Source organism: Bos javanicus, chromosome 17 (genome assembly GCF_032452875.1).
Source record: "Bos javanicus breed banteng chromosome 17, ARS-OSU_banteng_1.0, whole genome shotgun sequence".
NCBI lineage: Eukaryota > Metazoa > Chordata > Mammalia > Artiodactyla > Bovidae > Bos > Bos javanicus.
Window position 1 is genome coordinate 71,908,827 of NC_083884.1, and position 17,976 is coordinate 71,926,802.

The 17,976-nt window shown below is 60.9% G+C and overlaps 1 protein-coding gene across 2 annotated transcripts in view; it reads right to left on the bottom strand.

Annotated features, from left to right (window-relative positions):
* The window catches only part of BCR (BCR activator of RhoGEF and GTPase), an 86,154-nt gene that overhangs the window by 26,109 nt on the left and 42,069 nt on the right, over window positions 1–17,976 (bottom strand). For both annotated transcript variants that reach the window (XM_061385561.1, XM_061385562.1), the window contains exons 3-8: window positions 12,364–12,468; window positions 11,856–12,041; window positions 6,858–6,965; window positions 3,749–3,809; window positions 2,503–2,555; window positions 604–744 (exon numbers count right to left, since the gene is read on the bottom strand). In XM_061385561.1, coding sequence (XP_061241545.1) covers window positions 604–744; window positions 2,503–2,555; window positions 3,749–3,809; window positions 6,858–6,965; window positions 11,856–12,041; window positions 12,364–12,468 — 654 coding nt within the window. The remainder of the gene's footprint in view (window positions 1–603; window positions 745–2,502; window positions 2,556–3,748; window positions 3,810–6,857; window positions 6,966–11,855; window positions 12,042–12,363; window positions 12,469–17,976) is intronic.

The window sequence follows — 17,976 nt, forward strand, 5'->3', positions numbered from 1 at the left end:
CCAGCAAAGGGTGCTCACGCTGGACGCCACCCCCTGACTGGCACACCTCTGCCATCTTACTGCAAGCTGCCTGGCATGGGCAGGCCCCTCCTGGGAAGGGTGGAGGCAGCCAGGGCGGCACCTGGCCCCTCTGCGCCACACTCTCGCCTCCAGGGACAACGGAGGGCAAGAGGGGCTCTCGGTGTGGCGGGGGGAGAGGAGGGGAAGGGGAACCCCCCAGAGGACGTCAACCCCGTTCTCAGCTACGAACATACCACGCCCCGCTCCCTTTCTTGCCCGGGAAGTCCTTAAACCCGCTGTCAACCGTCTCATTGTGAAAGAACACCCAGGGGAGCACGGAGCGGTCTCCAGGCAGACAAATGCCATCTGCCTTCTGGCCCACCTCTGGGACCCCGATCCAGCAGAAGTGTGGGGGGCTCTGGACACAACCCCCGCAGCAAGGCCACCACATCCCTGCAACCCCACCTGGACGCCCCGCCCGCCGGCCGGGGTCCACCCTGCCAGGGTCAAGGGCCCCCAGGGTCAGGCGTCTCTGCTGTGCTGAGCTGCAGGGACACAGTGGGGCCCGGTGTCCCCCGCCGGGGCAGTGGCCACTGCACTCACCTCTCCCTTCTTCACGGTCATGGACTGCCGGCGGGGCGTGATCTCCTCGTTGATGCTGGACAGGAAGTTCTGCGAGATGCGGAGGGCGTCCTGCAGCAGCGGGTGGTCAGGGTGGCTGGGGGGCGTGTGTTTCAGCAAGTCCTGCATCGGGGGAAGGGTCGAGTCAGAGCCGCTGGGTCCATTGGCCGTGCGAGCTGCAGACACTCTGGGGCTGGGTGGGGGGGGGACCCGGGGCCACCCTTCTGACAGCCGGGGCCGCGTGGTGGAGCACCACCCCTAGGGGAGGTCCCGAGCGGAGCCCACAAGCCAATGCTGTTTGCACGCTGCTGAGAGAGGCTCCACACTGCGGCTCTGGGGCAGGTTTCTGCAGCCAGGGCCAGGAAACTCTGGGTGGGGGCGGCCCCATGCCCTGCAGGAGACTGGCACCATCACTGGCCTCTGCCCACTCGATGCCAGTGGTGCCCCCTCGTGTGTGGTGGCGTCAAGCGAAACCGCCTCTGGATGTGTTTCGTGTCCACCGAGACCACCCGGGGGGCGCTGGCCTGTGTGAGGTCAGCAGAAAGCCCCCAACCTTCCCGACTCCTGCTCTCTTAGATCAGAGCCTGGGAATTCCTCTCCATGGGGGATGCCCATAATCTGAGCTCAAAAGTCAACGGCTCTCTGGTCCAGAGACACAGAACCCTCTTGGCTCCCAAATCCTATGGCAACAAGAGCCTGGGGAGACGAGACAAGTCAGGGGAGACTCCGGCGTGGGGGTCCCAGGCCAGCCCCTCCGCCAGGCCTGAGCTCATCGCTGCCAGGGGGTCAAAGGAAGGGCCTCCAGGGCTCCAGCGCCAGAGCCTGGCAAACGTGTGCAAACCGCCAATCTCAGCTCGTCTGCCTCCATCCACGAAGTCTCTGAGACGTAAGACATTACGAAACGAGCAGTGCGTGGGAAACCGCGCAGCTCGGAGAAGAACGAGGCAGAGCTGCCTGGGGCGCCACCGGCCTGACGCAGCACACGGGGGCCGACAGCAGGCACGGAACGGCGGGCCCAGCACGTCTCCGAGCGATTAAAATACGTCACGTGTGTCAGCATTAAGGACCCTCCGGTGGTGGGTTCATTGTGGGCAGGGAGCAGGAAAGGAAACGCACACTTTTATAGGCTTCTGCGAGCTGGTCGTCCATTTTTTAAAAAATGCGTGCGTAAGACTTGCTCTAAAGACCTATGGATAGGGTCGCCGGGCAGTAGGGCTGGGGGCCTTCTTTCCTCTGCTTTTGTTTCTCGGTATTAAGATGACCAGGCTGCCCAGGCGGCGCGAGTGTTAAAGAGCCCACCTGCCAACACAGGAGATGTAAGAGACGTGGGTTCGATCCCTGGGTCGGGAAGATCCCCTGGAGGAGGGCACAGCAACCCACTCCAGTATCCTTGCCTGGAGAATCCCACGGACAGAGGAGCCTTGCAGGCTACCGTCCAGAGGGTCGAAAAGAGTTGGACATGACTGAGCACGCACACACTGAATGACGGTCACTTAACAACGTGTGAGTGACTCCCCGCTGTCCTCAGGAGCAGCCCTGCTGGGCGGGCCCCCTCACGCACTGTCCATCTGGTGGAGGGTGTGGTCCGACCGCAGCCCAGGCGCGCACCTGGCATCCGTGCCCTGCCCCCTCCCTCGGGAGAGCGTCTCCATTCTCGAGCCCCTCCCCACCTGTGCCTGCTCTGATGAGGCACCGGGAGCCCCGGACCACCCCCACCCCAGGAGCCCGGGAAAGGAGAGGCGCCTCACTCCTGCATGCTCAGTACAGCTGCAGGGCAGGAAAGAGGGCAGGTGAGCAGAGCTGACCAACAGCGGCTCCAGCCCCAAGACAGCAGAAGCCAAGAGCCCTGGGGCACAGAGGCCCCGGGCCCCGGGGACTCACGTGCAGGACCAGCGTGCTCCGGGTCACCCGGTCCACGGGCTTGTACAGCAGGGCTGTGGGGAGACAGGCAGGGGATGAGAGGTCGCATGTGCAGGAGGCCGACCGCCCGCCCTGGCTGCAAGGGTGGAGGAGGGGGTGGCCCCCAGCCCACATCCCCAGGGTACCCCACCTCCCCTCTGCCTGGGGACCGGTGGGGAACCTGGCGCCTTGGAAGGCTGGGGATGTCACTGTGGGCTTTCGGTCCGTGACGTCAGCGCCGGGTCTGGGGCTGATCCGGGACCCAAGCCTGAGAGGCTGCCTCGGCAGCAAGCACTCAAAGGCGGGGGTCAGGGAGCCAGGCGGCTCCCTGGGAGGATGGGCCAGCGCAGGTCCCTGGGAGGATGGGCTGGCGTGAGTCCCTGTGGGCAGAACAGCCAGCTGGTCTCCACGCGGACCCAGGCCTGGCGCTGAGACACAGCTCCCGGTTGAACCGGTGGGTCAGCTCATTTGCTTTCTAGTATTCACGCGTGCAGACTGTGCCGGCCTTGGCCGAGCGAGCAGCATCTTCAGCTGCCTTACGGGCATTTTTGGACCCCTGGACGCAGCGGCCTGGAGCCCCAGTGGTCGGGCTGCCCCCTCTGCTCCGTGGCTGGCATGGCCCGTTGCGGGCACGGGACTCGCTGTGTTTTCCTGTGTCGGGGGCACCTCTGCCCGTGACCCCCTCGGGCAGCGCAAGCTGTGCACTCACCCCATTTCACAGACGTGGGGGAGACCGGCTCGGAGCGGGGTGGAGCTCTGGCCCGGCTCCTATCACACGTGCTGTGCTCTGTGAGTGAACATCCTCCCGAGACCCTAACAGCCAGGAGTGAGGAGGACCTTCTCATTCCTGAGCCCACTCTGCCCAGAGGGAGGAGGGCAAACACCGGCCTGGGGGCCTTGCCGCTCGGCTCTGACCCCTGCCCAGCCACTCGGGACCCGCCCTCTACACGGGTCCTTCTATCCTAAACCCGCTGCGTCATCTGGAAGAAGGGACAATACGGTCCCCCACAAGGTTGCTGGACGACACCATGGCGCTGAGAGGCCCGGGGGGCGTCCCGCGTGATCCCTGGCGGCGGCCACAGGTCCTGCCCACTCCCTGCTCCCTTCCTCGTGACTGGAGGTCTGCAGCAGCACAGGGGGGCCCGGCTGGGCGCCCTGTCCCCTCGCAGCAGCCACCCCCCACAACTCCCCCAGGGAGCACGCAGGGGCCTCGGCACTGAGAACTCACTTTCCAGAGAGTTCTTGGTCGTCTGGTCCTTGGCCTCCTTGTTGCTCCTGGCTCGCAGGTTCTGCAGAGAGAAGAGCGCGTTTTCATGCGGGGTGAACAGAGCGGCCTTGATGGTGGCAGCGAGCTCATCCCCAGGAACCTCGGGCAGAAACCTCAGCATCCTTTCAGCCACAAACCTCAGGGGTGTGTCTGGGTCACAGCATGAGGGGCGAGGCCGACTTCAGGATCGGAAAGTCTCTTTGTGAGACGCCCTGGAGGCTGAACAGCCCCCCTCCTGCTGGGACGTCCCCAGGCGTTGCTAGGCGTCCCCAGGGGACACAGTCGGCCCTGGCCAAGGCCTCTGGCGCAGAGTGTCTTGCAAACCCAGACCAAAGGCAGCACCTGTCCTGGGAGCGCGGACCGGCTTCCTCGCCTCAGTTAACAGCGTGCTTGGACGCAGGGGCCGGGGCAAGGGCGGTCAGAGCACTCCGCCTCGGGGCAGTCACCAGCAGGCAGGCTGCCTCCATCCCTCTCCAGACTTTGCAAACGTCCTTGCCCAGGAAGCAAGCACAGCTTTTTTAACGGGTGGGTCATTTTTCAACTTAACTGCGTTCACAGGAGCTGCCGATTCGGTCCGAGGTACCAAGAGAAAGGGAATGAAAGGGCCCTGTGTGCCTGAAATCGTCCCTGAAAAGACGCTGTGGTTAATCCCAGGGCGAGGACTGGGAGCAAGAGAAACCCCAGCTGGAGACTGCGTTCCTAACCTCTCGGGCCACAGGAAACCTCCAGGGCCAGCCGCCCGATAAGCCCTGGTGCCCCTCCTGGGCGTTTAGTTCTCCGCAGGGGCTCCTCCATCACCTGTCTCAGCAGCTCCCAGAGGGCAGGGGAAGGGGAGTGGGGAGCGTGCGTGAGAGCTCAAATCTGCAAAATTCAGGTGCTGCTCCGGTGAGCCGGGGCAGCAGCCCACGCTTGGCGCCCCTGGAAGGCACGATGCATGTGGGCCCCTTCATCGTCTGGGAGCTCGGTGGGGGGAGCGGGGGGAGTTTAAGTTTCCTTAAGGAAACTTACAAGTTTGGTTTAACCCCGCATCTCCCAAACCAACTACAGACCCCAGAAGCCCTTTGCACTTGATTCCCGTTACCTATTTATCAGGGGCTTCCCTGGTAGTTCAGATGGTAAATGCAATGCAAGAGACCTGGGTTTCATCCCTGGGTCGGAAGATCCCCCTGGAGAAGGGAATGGCTACTCGCCTGAGGAATTTCACGGACAGAGGAGCCTGGCGGACTACAATCAATCCACGGGGGTCACAAAGAGTCGGACAAGACTGAGTGACTAACGTTTTCACTTTTTCCCCTTGTCACACTGGTTTATTATCCGGGGAGCTCGGGCTCATGGAACCCAGGCGGGCAACTCCGGTCTGACCGGACGATGACGAACACGGATTTCTCAGGCTGGTCCCGGGAGAGATGAAGGACCACTGCTGCATGTCCTTGGAGGTGGAGCTCCCGTCCCCACGGCCGAGCTCTGACCCCCAGCCCTGAATGCACCCCTACACCTGTGGCCTGCTCCTTCCGTGTCCCTGTGGCTCATTCCACGTTCCGTGTGGTTCTAGTTTCTCTGGGCCTGTTTTTCTGCTGTTTGTTATCTGGCTCAGTTGCAGCACACAGATCTTCATTGCGGCGTGTGGGATCTAGTTCCCTGGCCAGGGATCGAACCCTGCATTGGGAGCACAGAGTCTCAGCCACTGGACCCCCAGGGAAGTCCCTCTCTGGGTCTTTTTTGAAACAGGGATGGAGAACCCGAGTGGACACTGCCCGATGGTAGAAAACTTCACGGCAGCCTGGCCGCTGGCTGCCCCCGAGCGCAGTCCTGTTTCCTGTGCCCGGGTGGGGCTTGGATCCCCTCCTGCACGTGGTCGGTGGGACCCCGTGAGCCCCGGGTGGTGTCCACCATCACTTCCTCCTGTTTCTGTAGAAACCTGTCTGGGTGGATGTGAACGCGGCCCCATTTAAGTGCAGCCGATCTTAAAACGTTACGACTCTTAATTTGTCAAGGTCACCTAGGGACTCAGCGCCCGCACCCCAGCTGTTGGGGGCGTGAGGGCTGCTAGTTTAATGAGTGAACGAGAGAACAGACCCAACGCTCCAGGCCAACTGGGGCAGCTGTGGAGGGCAGCGTGGAGCCAGCCTGCGGCCCTGCGTGCGGGCTGCATCTGCGTGACCAGCACCACCATGTTTCTGGCTTCCGTTTCTCTTCCTAAAGCTGAGTTCTTGGGGCTTCCTTGGGGGTCCACTGGTTAAGACTCCACGCTACCAATGCAGGGGACACGGGTTCGATCCCTGGTCGGGGAACTAAGATCCCACAAGCAGGCAAAAGGTAAGAAATTGGAAAAAAAAAAAAAAAGGGCAGCCGAGTTCTCACTCAGAGGTCTTCCCACGCAGAATCCTTGCTTGGCGGAGCAGGCAGGTCAGGGCTCTGAGGAAGATGAACCCCAGGAAGAGGAAGGTATCCCCCCACTGCAGGGAAGAGCAGGATGGGCAGGGCGGGGAGGACCCAGCACGGTCACCAGCAGCCCCTGGTGACTGGTCTCCTGCCTCCGGGGGCTCTTCCAAGGCCCCTCCTTGTACTGAGACTCCAGGGATTGAGGTTTCAGAGCTGCTGGGCTGGTGAGGCTGGCAGCGTGCAGCTTCCCCCGTTGTGGGTGGGCAGCCCACCCCGCGCTGGCTGTAAGCCCCAGAGGAGCAGAGCATGAGGCCCCCACCTGCTCTCCACCTGCAAGGTGCAATGTCGGCCTCTGGCTTGGGTGTCGAAACCCTCTGTTCCTGGGGACCTCACAGACAAGCGCAAGACAGCATCCGTCCAGGCTGCCCAGACGGACCCCCGAGCCGGGCCCTCGCGGCTGGGAGGGCAGGGAGCGTCCGAGGCTGCTCAGGACTGCAACCCCACCCCGGCTGGGGCTGACAGGGCCCACCCGCAGGCATCCGGAAACAGAGGTTCACGACCAGACCTCGGTGTGCAGTGCGTGTTCTCTGGGGTCACGGCGTGCCCACGATCGCCCACGGCGCTCCACCCCCCCGGCCCCACCCAGGGAGGTGCAGGGGCACACCTCTCTGAACAGCATCACGCGTACCTCAGAGATCTCTGCAAACTGAGCACTGGCTTGACAGCACTTCTCCGCTGTTTCCATGGCAACTTCATAGTTGTCCACAAAGGCCCGGTACACACCCAGCTGGCTGGCCTGCGGGGAGGAAGGGAGAGACAGCGGGACGGGTGCCGGGCAGGAGCGGGGCAGGTGGTCTCCGACCCTCAGTGCTGGGCTCCCCTAAGCCCAGGTGCAGCAGCTGGTGCGGGGCTGCAGGGACCTCAGCTCCCCGCGCGCTCACCGCCGCCCACCCGCTTCCCCTGCCCACGCGCTGAGCGCACTTCTGCTTCCAATGTGACATGTGGGGAGGTGACTCACAGCCCCAGGCAGGTAGGGGCTCTCTTCCCAGCAACCTCCTCCTCCCACCCTGTTCGTTTAAACTGGGCCACCAGCAAACGGCTGGTGTTCCAGGATGTCAGTGAACAAAGATGAGCGTCTCCAGCAGGTGGGAGGGGGCGGCCCCTGCTCGTCCCAGCTGCAGACGCCTCGGCGGGACCCATCCCTGGCCCGACGGGCTGCACTGCTGCTGCTGCCGTTCAGTCGCTCAGTCATGTCCGACTCTTTGCGACCCCATGGACTGCAGCATGCCAGGCCTCCCTGTCCATCACCAACTCCTACAGTTTGCTCAAACTCATGTCCATTGAGTCGGTGATGCCATCCAACCACCTCATCCTCTGTCGTCCCCTTCTCCTCCCACCTTCAATCTTTCCCAGCATCAGGGTCTTTTCCAATGAGTCAGCTTTTCTCATCAGGTGGCTAGAGTATTTGAGCTTCAGCTTCAGCATCAGTCCTTCCAATGAATATTCAGAGTTAATTTCCTTTAGGATTGACTGGTTTGATCTCCTTGGGTCATAAAGAAGGCTGAGCACCAAAGAATTGATGCTTTTGAACCGTGGTATTGGAGAAGACTCCTGAGGGTCCCTTGGACTGCAGGGAGATCCAACCAGCAAGGAGGGGCTACACAGCTCTGCTACTCTACAACCTCTTCAGACATGTGAGAAATGCGCAGTTTAGCTGCCCACGGAGAAGACGGGCTCCCACTGCCCAGTTATGAGCTCCATCCAGACCTGCGACGGGGCTGAGGTGTCACTCGGCACCCTGGCAGGCGGGAGGACTCCGCTGCCAGCTGCAAAGCAGGGGCGCTGTCCTGCTCTCGGCCAAAGGCGTTAACAGGAGGTCTCCTGCCCCAGCTCTCAGCTGAGTCAAGACTTCCAAGGTCGGGGCAGGTTTGTCTGCGGCCACCACCATCACCAGGGCCTGGGTCACCTCCAGAGGCAGGAGGGAAAGCCCAGCCTGGGCAGGTGAGGGCAGACCCCGTGACCGGCTGGGTGGGTCTCCTCCACTGCAGCCCACCGGGAGCCGGAGGCCCAAGACTTCTGCTGATCCTGGCGTTTGCTCTGCATCGAACCTAAATTTTATTTCCACGTGCATTTGCATTTGTATTGAATTTTAGGTTTCTTCAGATGGCAAGGCCAGATGCCCTCCGCACTGATCTTCTGGCCCTGCTCCCTGTGGGGGTTGCACCGAGGGTCTGGGGGCACGTAAGAAAAACAGCAGCTGGAGGAGGCCCCGCTCGGCCCTGGCCACAGCGTTCACCTGGACAAGTCGCTGCGTCCAAGACCCCAGGTCCCCCGCCACACGGTGGGACCCAGAGCCCTTTCTCCCCCGACTGCCCCGCTCACTGAGGGTCTCCCACCCAAACAAAGGCCCTGCTTCAGGCACTGTCACCACCAATCATTCAGACAGTGCGTGTGGCCGGCTAGCAGAGCACACGATAAATAAGTCAAGAAACGCGTAATGACAGGTGGCTGAAGGCAGAGCAGGGGAGAAGAGCAGGGCTACAGTAGATACTGTGGCCGGGGTGACCTCTGGAAGAGGCCACGGCTCAGCCTAGTCCCGAGGGGATGTTACTACTGAAGTGTGTCCCCTTGGAATCCCTAAGTCGAAGCCCTGAGCACGGAGAAAGTGACTGTAGCTGGAGATGGGCCTAAAGAGGTGATGGGGAGAAAATGACGCCGTCACGGGACTTCCCGGGTGGTCCAGTGGTTAAAACTTCACCTTCCAGGGCAGACGGTTCACCCTCTGGTCAGGGAGCCAAGATCCTACGTGCCTCGAGGCCAAAAACCCAAAACATAAAAGCAAGAGGGTAACAAATTCCATAAAGAATGTAAGAACGGTCCACATCAAAAACAATGTTTTAAAAACCACGAGGCTGTTCGAATGGGCCTGATCCAATCTGACAAGGGTCTTTAGGTGAAGAAAAGATTAGGACACAGAAACAGCGGGACGACCACGTGAGGACACAGGGAAATAACAGCCATTGACACGTCGAGGAGAGGCCGTGGGAGAAACCAGCCCTGCCAGCGCCTGGATCTGACTACCAGCCTCCAGAAATGGGAGGAGATAGACCTCTGTTGTTTGAACCACCTGGGCGGTAGCAGCCTAAATACATCAACACAGAGCCGCTTGTTGGTTACTTCTGCCCGCTCTTCCAGGAGCTCACATCTCCCACGTGGCTTTAGAGAGGTTTAGGCAACTCATGCACCAATCAGAATCCGAGCTGCACGGATAACCAGACAGATGGAGATCAGGTGCACCAATCAAAACCTGAGCTGCATGTAACCAGGTGCACCAATCAGAACCCGAGCTGCACGGGTAACTGGACAGATGGAGACCAGGTGCCCGCCGTGCACCATGTGAGGCCCTAACAGGACACAGTGGTTAAACACAGAACCTGAATCTCTTCTGGAAAAAAATCCGACCCAAACTGGTGTACCCTTAAGAAAAATGTCAAGGTTGTGGGAGACCAGCACAGGTCAAGCAAGCGGTGCAGATGGTAAGAAACTACAGAGACCTGACGACCACATCCGGACTCAGAGGAAAACGGCCACAAAGAACAGGGCACCTAACCTGGAAGAGATCCGTAGGATCGCGTATTAATTAGCAGTACCACATCAGCATGAGCCGCCCCTGATGGAGCACTGTCCTGTGGGCTGTGGAGGAGCATGTCCTCAGCAAATACACGATGATGTACTTAGAGATAGAAGGCAGGATCAGCACTTTTCTCTCAAACTATTCACCGTGTGTGTGTGTGTGTGTGTGTGTGTGTGTGTGTGTGTGTGTACAAAGGAGAGGGAAAAAGAGAAAGATAAAGCAAAAGAGAAAGAAAGATAAAGCAAAATGTTACAAGTGGTGCAGCCGGCACAGAGACTTCTTTGTGCGATTCTTGCAACAATTCAGGAAGTTTGAAGTGATTAGGAACCAAAAAAACTGAGCTAATAAAAATTCAGCCAGAAACAAAGCCCCAGTTGGGTAGTGATTAACCCACAGGAAGGGAGTCAAGGCAGCGGCAGGAAGGGGCTTCCCAGCAACGAGGTGTGGCTCCTGAGTTCCTGGGGAGCGGTGGTACCAGGGCTGGGGCATTGTGGGCTCCTGGGGGGGTCCCGAGACCCTCCCAGCTGGGGAGCCCAACCCCACTGTGCTAATCTGAAAGTGGTGGGGACGGGGACCCGTCCACCTGTCTGTGGGGATGCCCAGCGCCCGGCCCCGGGGGCACACAGGTGAACACACGGCACAGAGCTCCCCAGCCTCCCATGGCGGCTCCTCTTCCGTAGGGCCGCGCCTTCCCTGTCTGCCTGTTGCAGCACCTCATGCACGAAGGTAGCTCCAGGACACCAGGGAGACCAGAGCAAATGCTGCAAATTCCCGTGTTTGTCAGACTATTAAACTTTTTTAAGTTTCTGCGTGACTTAAGTGTTATTTGGGGAAGAGAGTGGTTGCGGTTTCTGCCCACAACCTGGGTCTTCAAAGATGGGGGTTTTGAGGATGGGCAGTACCGGTCTCCCTGCTCTCTGGCCCTGGGAAAGGGGTCCCAGGCGGGGAAATCTGAACCAAAGAAGCATTCCTCCCCTTCCTGAAGCCCCGAGCAGTGGAGGGAGGGAACAGCTCACAGGAAAGCCACACCCGAGCGGAACGCCAGGGTCTGGCATGAGCTGAAGCAGGCCAGCTGGGCATCCGGGCGGCCCAGAAGGGCCGGGGACTGGTGCTTGGTCTCCGTGCACTCTGGGCACTTAGAAGGGGGCCCAGTGACCTCAGCCGCCCCGGCCCACAAGGTCGGGTTCCCTCTCAGGGAAAGGGCACACATACAGGGGGCCGGGCAACCCGGGAGCTGGGATTTCAGGTCCCTGCAGGGGGAACTCCGGTCACATGGGCCAGCCCGGCACCTGCCTTCGAGGAGTCCCGGGGCGAGGACTCGCAGCGCTGGGAGGCCGCCTCTCTGCCGGGCCGGCCACACACAAACCAGCCCTGCTGCCTCCCCACCCCGTCCACGGGATGTGCCGCGTCTCCAGGGCGCTGCGACCACCGTCCCTAACGGTAAATACGGCTCCAGGTCCTAAAACGGCTGCCACGGGAGCTGGGGCCACACAGGAGCTCTGTCCTCACCACGTCCTCAGTCAGGGATCCCCCTGGGGACCAGAGGGCTCCTCGCCCATGACCAACCTTCCCTCCCCAAACTGCCTTTCTCTCGTTCTTTAAGAAATCCTCGACTAACCCTTTAACTCAAGAGAAGTGCAGACACGCAACGAAGCTCGAGGAGCCCCGCTGTCCCACTTGCAGGGGCGGCTCCCGGCTCCCCGCCCCGTGCCCGTAACCTCGGTCTTGCTGCCCGGTCCGCAGCCTCTTTGTGGTCCAAAGAGGGCCCCGTCTGGAGCCTGGGAACCCTGAGCGGAACTCGGGCGGAGCCGGAAAGGACCAGAGATGTACGCGGGGTGGGCCCCGGGGAGAGAGCCTGGCTTGGCGTCCTCGCCTGGGGTTTGCTGCACAGCGCCCACTCCGCGCGGCCCGCCCTGGGCGTCTGGGGCGTAAGATGCGCCTGGACTCCCCCTCCCCACCACGCCTCTGGCAGGGGGTGGGCGTCAGGCTCAGGGAGAGGCCGGGCCCTGCCGCCCTCCACCCCGTCACCCCCGAGGCCCCCGGGTTCCTCACCAGCTTCTGGAAGAGGTCGCCCACGCGCTGCTGGCGGCTCCACTGCTGCACGCGGGGCAGGAGCCCGTCGTAGAAGTCCTTGTGGATCTCGTAGAGCTCAGGCACTTTGAAGAAGATGGTCTCGATCTGCTGGCTCGTCAGCACGGGCTGAGAGGTGGTGGCAGCCGCCTTCAGAGGCTTCATGGGCTGGAAGAGGGCACAGGTGGCGGGTGGTGGGGGGTGGCAGGGGACGGGGCTCGCCACGTGCCAGGTGTGCGGCGGTCACGTGAACGCACACACGCTTCGGTTTTTAAATTTCAGCAGCCACAAAAACGTGAAGCCGGCTCGGCTGGGCACCGTGCCTCATGAGTGCACCCACCGCCCCCTCCCCCGGGGAGGGCCGACCTCGGCCGAGGCCGTGTCCCGCCCTCCTGCGGGTGTTGGCGGGGATTCCAGGGGGCAGGAGGGGCTGCTCCCAGGCCTCCATGGCAGCACTGCCTGCCCGCCCGGCACCCCTCTGCCCCCTCACCAGCAGCAGCGCCTCCAGATGGCTCAGGTAAGTCTCCTCGCTAGCCAGGATGCCAGACAGGACCCATTTTCTCATCTCTGAGCCCTTTTCCAAGTCCAGCTCACTCTGCAGGACAAAAGGACAAACGTCAGGCCCGAGGGGGCGGGTGGGGGTGGCGGGGAGAGCTGTCGAGGTGGAGGAAGCCGGAGAGTGGCCCTGAAGATCAGCTTCCCGAGAAGGTTCTGGGTGGGATGAGACTTGGGAGGCCTGGGGCCCCCTGGCAGGTCAGCCCCTGGTTTCCGGTCCTTGCAACGTCTGGCCAGTCATCCAGCAAAGCCGGGGGCCACGCTTGGCCTTGACGCCAGGCAACGGGCAGTGGGGAGCTGGGCAGAGCGGCAGGCGAAGCCCTCCTACGAACCTTGAGCCCGTGAGCAGAGGAGTTGAGCCCAGGGGGTGGGGGGGAGGGGCATCGGGCCCAGCACACAGCCGCCGCGGCCTCTCCGCCACAATACTCCCTGGCCCGGCACCTGCCCAGCCAGCCTCACTGGACCTCTGGACCGGCCAGGGCTGGGCAGCCCGCCTCGTGCCCAGTCACAGGGCGAGGCTGGGCTGACGCCACCTGCCCAAGGGAAACCCCATCTCCTGGGTCCAGGGCCTTTGTCCCTTAAACCTGCTGTTCGGAGCCTGCTTTCTAGACGCTGGGACCCACATACCTGTAGGCTACAGCAAGGACCCCCTCCTCCCCACTCTGAGGTCTTTGCCTCGAACACAGAGCTGGCAGGGCCCTGGATGCAGACAAGGGGGGCCGGGTTTGGAGGCTGCAAGATGACACTGCCGCACTGGGTGTGACGGTGTCACGCCAGGGATGTGTCCCCGGCGCCCCAGAACGCGACTGTCCTCGGAGATAAGGGTCTTTAGAGACGTAATCAAGTTAACACGAGGTCAGTGGGCTGGGTCCTAGTCCAAAACGGCTGGTACGCCCTTCTAAGAAGAGATCAGGTGATCAAAAGGCACAAACTTCCAGGAACGAGCCAAGCAAGTCTTGGGGATGTATGGAACAGCTCGGTGACCGTGTGTTGCCGCTCGGGTGTGGCCGACTCTGCGACCCCAGGGACTGCAGCCCACCAGGCTCCTCTGCCCGTGGACCTCCCCTCTGAGCGGGTTGCCACAGTCAGTACCATGTCGTACACGTGAAAGGTGCTCAAAGAACAGATCTTAAGAGTTCTTAGCACACAAAACATTTATAACCAGGCGTGGTGATGGATGTTATAACCAGGCGTGGGGATGGATGTTGAGTCATGGCCAGCAACCGTTTTACAATATACACATATACCCAACCACTGCCTCGTACACCTAGGATAAACACCAAGTTATAAATCGATGCCTCGAGAAGACGAGGAGGAGGGGATTAGGACACGGACATACCCGGCCGGAAAGACGCAGGGGGAAGACGGGCATCTCTGAGCTGAGGAGAGAGGTCCCGGGAGAAACCAGCCCCCGACACCTTCACCTCAGACGTCCCGCCTCCAGAACGGGCAGAAATCAGTCTCTCTTGTTTAAGCCACACAGTCTGTAGTGGTTTATTACAGATGCCCGGAAACTGACACGGAGCATGATTCCCAAGGCAACCAAACTGCTTCTTCATCAACTTCCGGGCTGAGGTCCTCTGCCTGCTCCCTGACCGGCAGTGAGGCAGTCTGGGGTCAGGGTGGCTGTGCCCAAGGCCTGCGCCCCACCTGGCTGGGGTTTTCCTCCCTACGTCCAGCCTGTGCTGGCCGGCCCCACTGCAGCCCGAGGGTGGTGCCAGGGGCCTGAGGCCCTGTGTCGCTGTGTCCAGAGAAGAGGACACAGCCCTGCCCTTTCCGCCACTGGCTCCCCAGCCTGCAGGTGAGCAGAGACAGCCCTGTCCTTGGGTGTGGAAGCGGAGCACTGGCCGTTGGTCACTCGGGGGGACGTGACGGACGGGGCAGGTCCCAGCCTTGGCCCCGCTGACATCTGGGGCTGCAGGGTTCTCTGCTGGGTGCCAGGGGGGCACCCTGTGCCACACTGAGCGTCAGGCGGCACTTCTGGGCTCCGTTCACTTCACCAGCAGCAAGACCCCTGCCCCCGGTTACGACAGGGCAAACGTCCGTGGGCGTCGTCACCCATCATCCCACGCCAGCGCAGGCCTCCTGGCACTCCCGTCGTTGTTCAGGCGTGTCCAGCTCTTTGTGACCCCACGGACTGCAGCACGCCAGGCCTCCCTGTCTGTCACCAAATCCTGGAGCTTACTCAAACTCATGTCCATCGAGTCGGTGATGCCATCCAACCATCTCATCCTCTGTTGTCCCCTTCTCCTCCTGCCCGTAATCTTTCCCAGCATCAGGGTCTTTTCCAGTGAGTCAGTTCTTCGCATCAGGTGGCCAAGGTACTGGGGCTTCCGCTTCAGCATCAGTCCTTCCAGTGAACATTCAGGGCTGATTTCCTTTTGGATGGATTGGTTTGATCTCCTTTTTCTGTTGTTATAATTTCACTTGTTCATTTATTCCTGGCTGTGCTGGGTCTTCGTTGCTGTGTGGGCTCTTCTCTAGCTGTCGCGAGCAGGGGCTCCGAGTCTCTAGTTGTGCTCGGCCTTCTCATGGCAGTGGCTTCTCTTGTCGCCGAGCAGGGGCTTCAGGAGCCGCAGTCATGAGCTCAGCAGTTCTGGCTCCCGGGCTCCAGAGCACACGCTCCACACTTGTGGTGCCAGGGCTTAGCTGCTTCGAGGCATGAGGGATCTTCGTGGATCAGGGATGAAACCCATGTCTCCAATGTTGGCACGCAGTTCCTTTATCACTGACACGCCAGGAGAGCCTGGTTTGATCTTCCTGCTGTCCAAGGGACTCTCGAGTCTTCTCCAGTACCACAATTTGAAAGCAGCAATTTTTCAATGCTCAGCCATCTTTAGGATCCAACTCTCACCATCTGTACGTGACTACTGGAAAAACCATAGCTTGGACTATACGGGCCTTTGTTGGCAAAGTAACGTCTCTGCTTTTTAATATGCTGTCTAGGTTGGTCACAGCTTCTCTTCCAAGGAACAAGGGTCTTTTAATTTCATAGCTGCAGTCACCATCTGCAGTGATTTTGGAGCCCAAGAAATAAAGTGTCTATTTGCACTGTTTCCCCATTGATTTGCCATGAAGTGATGGGACCACATGCCATGATGTTAGTTTTCTGCATGACGAGTTTTAAGCCAGCTTTTTCACTCTCCTCTCACCTTCAGCAAGAGGCTCTTTAGTTCCTCTTCACTTTCTGCCAGAGGTGGTGTCATCTACGTATCTGAGATTACTGGTATTTTTCCCAATAGTCTTCATTCCAGCTTGTGCTTCTTCCGGCCCAGCGGTTCTCATGATGTACTCTGCATAGAAGTTTAATAAGCAGGGTGACAATAAATAGCCTTGACGTACTCCTTTCCAATTTGGAACCAGTCTGTTGTTCCATGTCCAGTTCTAATTGTTGCTTCCAGACCTGCATACAGATTTCTCAGGAGGCAGGTCAGGTGGTCTGGTATTCCCATCTCTTTATGAATTTTCCAGTGTGTGTGATCCACACAGTCAAAGGCTTTAGCGTAGCCCATAAAGTAGTATGTTTTTCTGGAACTCCCTTGCTTTTTCTATGATCCGACGGATGCTGGCAGTTTGATCTCTGGTTCCTCCACCTTTCCTAGATCCAGGCTGAGCATCTGGGAGTTCTCAGTTCACCCACTGTTGGGACTTGAAGGATTTTGAGCATCGTCTTGGTGGCCTGTGAGATGAGCGCCATTGTGTGTTCCCATAATACCTGGAACAGGACCTCCCAGGGCAGCCCCTCTGTACCCCCAGCCCCACTGGCCCTTCCCACCTGCCTGGCCTGGCGGGAGGGAGGTACTTCGTGGTGGAGAAATGGCAGATCTGACAGGAAGCACCGGGGCTGAGCCACGGGGTGGGGGTGCGGCCATCAGCCAGGCCCACCCCGTGAGCCCCACTGTCTCAGGCCCCTGCCCTCCTGCCCTGAGCCTTGGCTGCCCAGGTGCGAACTGGAGAAAAGGAGCCCAGCTCCCACTTGCCTCCGTGTCTGCTTTCTGCATCCTTGGGATTTACAGCGCATCCTGGCTGCCCGCTGGGACCACCCAGAAAGGCTGCCTGGACCACCACTCTGCTCTGGGCATCGCTGTGTGTGCACAAGCCAGGTGCTCGTGTGTGTGTGTCTCGTGCGTACACGCACGTGTGTGCTTGTGTATGTACACGTGTGCTCAAGCATGCATGTGCGTGCTTGTGTATGTACACGTGTGCTCAAGCATGCATGTGCGTGCTTGTGTGTATATGCACACGTGCGCTCCCGTGTACATGCACATGTGTGTGTGCGCGTGCGCTCATGCGTGTGTGCACGTCTGCGCTCATGTGTGTGTTCATGCGTGCGCGCACATATACGTCTCCCCCAGGTGCCTCCTGAAAGCCCGCGTGCCCATGCGTGTTCCTGTCTGTGTCTGTGTACACGTATGGGGGGTAGCCATCGGATTCTTGGCTTTCAGCCACTCTGGGGAAAGGACACCCAGGCCCCACACCACAGCCCTGTCCAGGCCATGCTGGGCAGCGGGAGCCTCCGGGCCAGGGCGCCCAGAGCCCCAGGTTCTCCACCAAGATCCACGGAATAAACCGACCAGCGAGAGGACCCAGAACCGCGGGCCGGGCCCTGGCGTGGCCACACCTTCACGAAGGTGCAAAGGTCCCTCCAGGGAACCCTCGTCCATCAGATGAGCAGGTCCCGGGGTCCAGGACCATCCGGGCAGCCGGCTCCGGGGCCCCCAGCACCATCAGCAGAGATGTGCAGGTGGGGGGGCCCAGCCACCCCCTCTCCTCTCAGACCACGGAGGTCACGTCTCGAATGGAGGCACCCTGGGGAAGCTGCTCCCAGGGGACCCTGCTCGCACCTCCCGCCATGGCCGGGGTGAAGGCTTGTGTGCCCGGGGGAGCTGCTCCCCAGCCCTGCGGCCTGGAGAGCCGGGTGGAAAAGGACGGCGCCCCGTCCTGCTCTCTGCTCCCAGGGGCCTGGCCGGGTAAAGGAACGTGTGAGCGAGGCCCAGGGCTAGACTAGAACCTTCTCCTGAGCCTCAGAGGGGCTAGGGGCAGCAGACAGGGGCCTGGGTCCCGGCTACCCCACCCAGAGGCGAGAGGGCGGAGGGGACAGGCGGAGGGGGCAAAGGGCAGGGCGGGACTGCGGTGTTGACACCTGCTCTGCACATGCGCAGGCTCTGGGAAGGGTGTGTGCAGGCGCCCGGGACGCGGAGAGGGCAGGAGGAAGCTGGAGGAAAGAGGCCTCCACTGCCCGGGAGCGGGAGGGGAAGACAACACAAGCCCTGGGGCCAAGAAAGCGAAAAAAATAAAACCCCCGGTGTGACAACAAGGTCGGAGAGCGGAGGGAGGGAGCCAGGGGAGCAGAGGGGCAGCCCGCCAGCCAGCTGCCAGGCCCAGAGCTGCAGGGCCCCCACCCCAACCCCGGGGCAGTCACGGCCTGCTGGCCAGCGCGGCTGCAGAACAAAGGCTACCCCCTCCCAGGACAGCAGCTGGGGTGACGCCTGGACGCTCGTCTGCACCCCCGACGCGCTGGCCGGAGGCCCTGGTCCGGGCTCCCCGG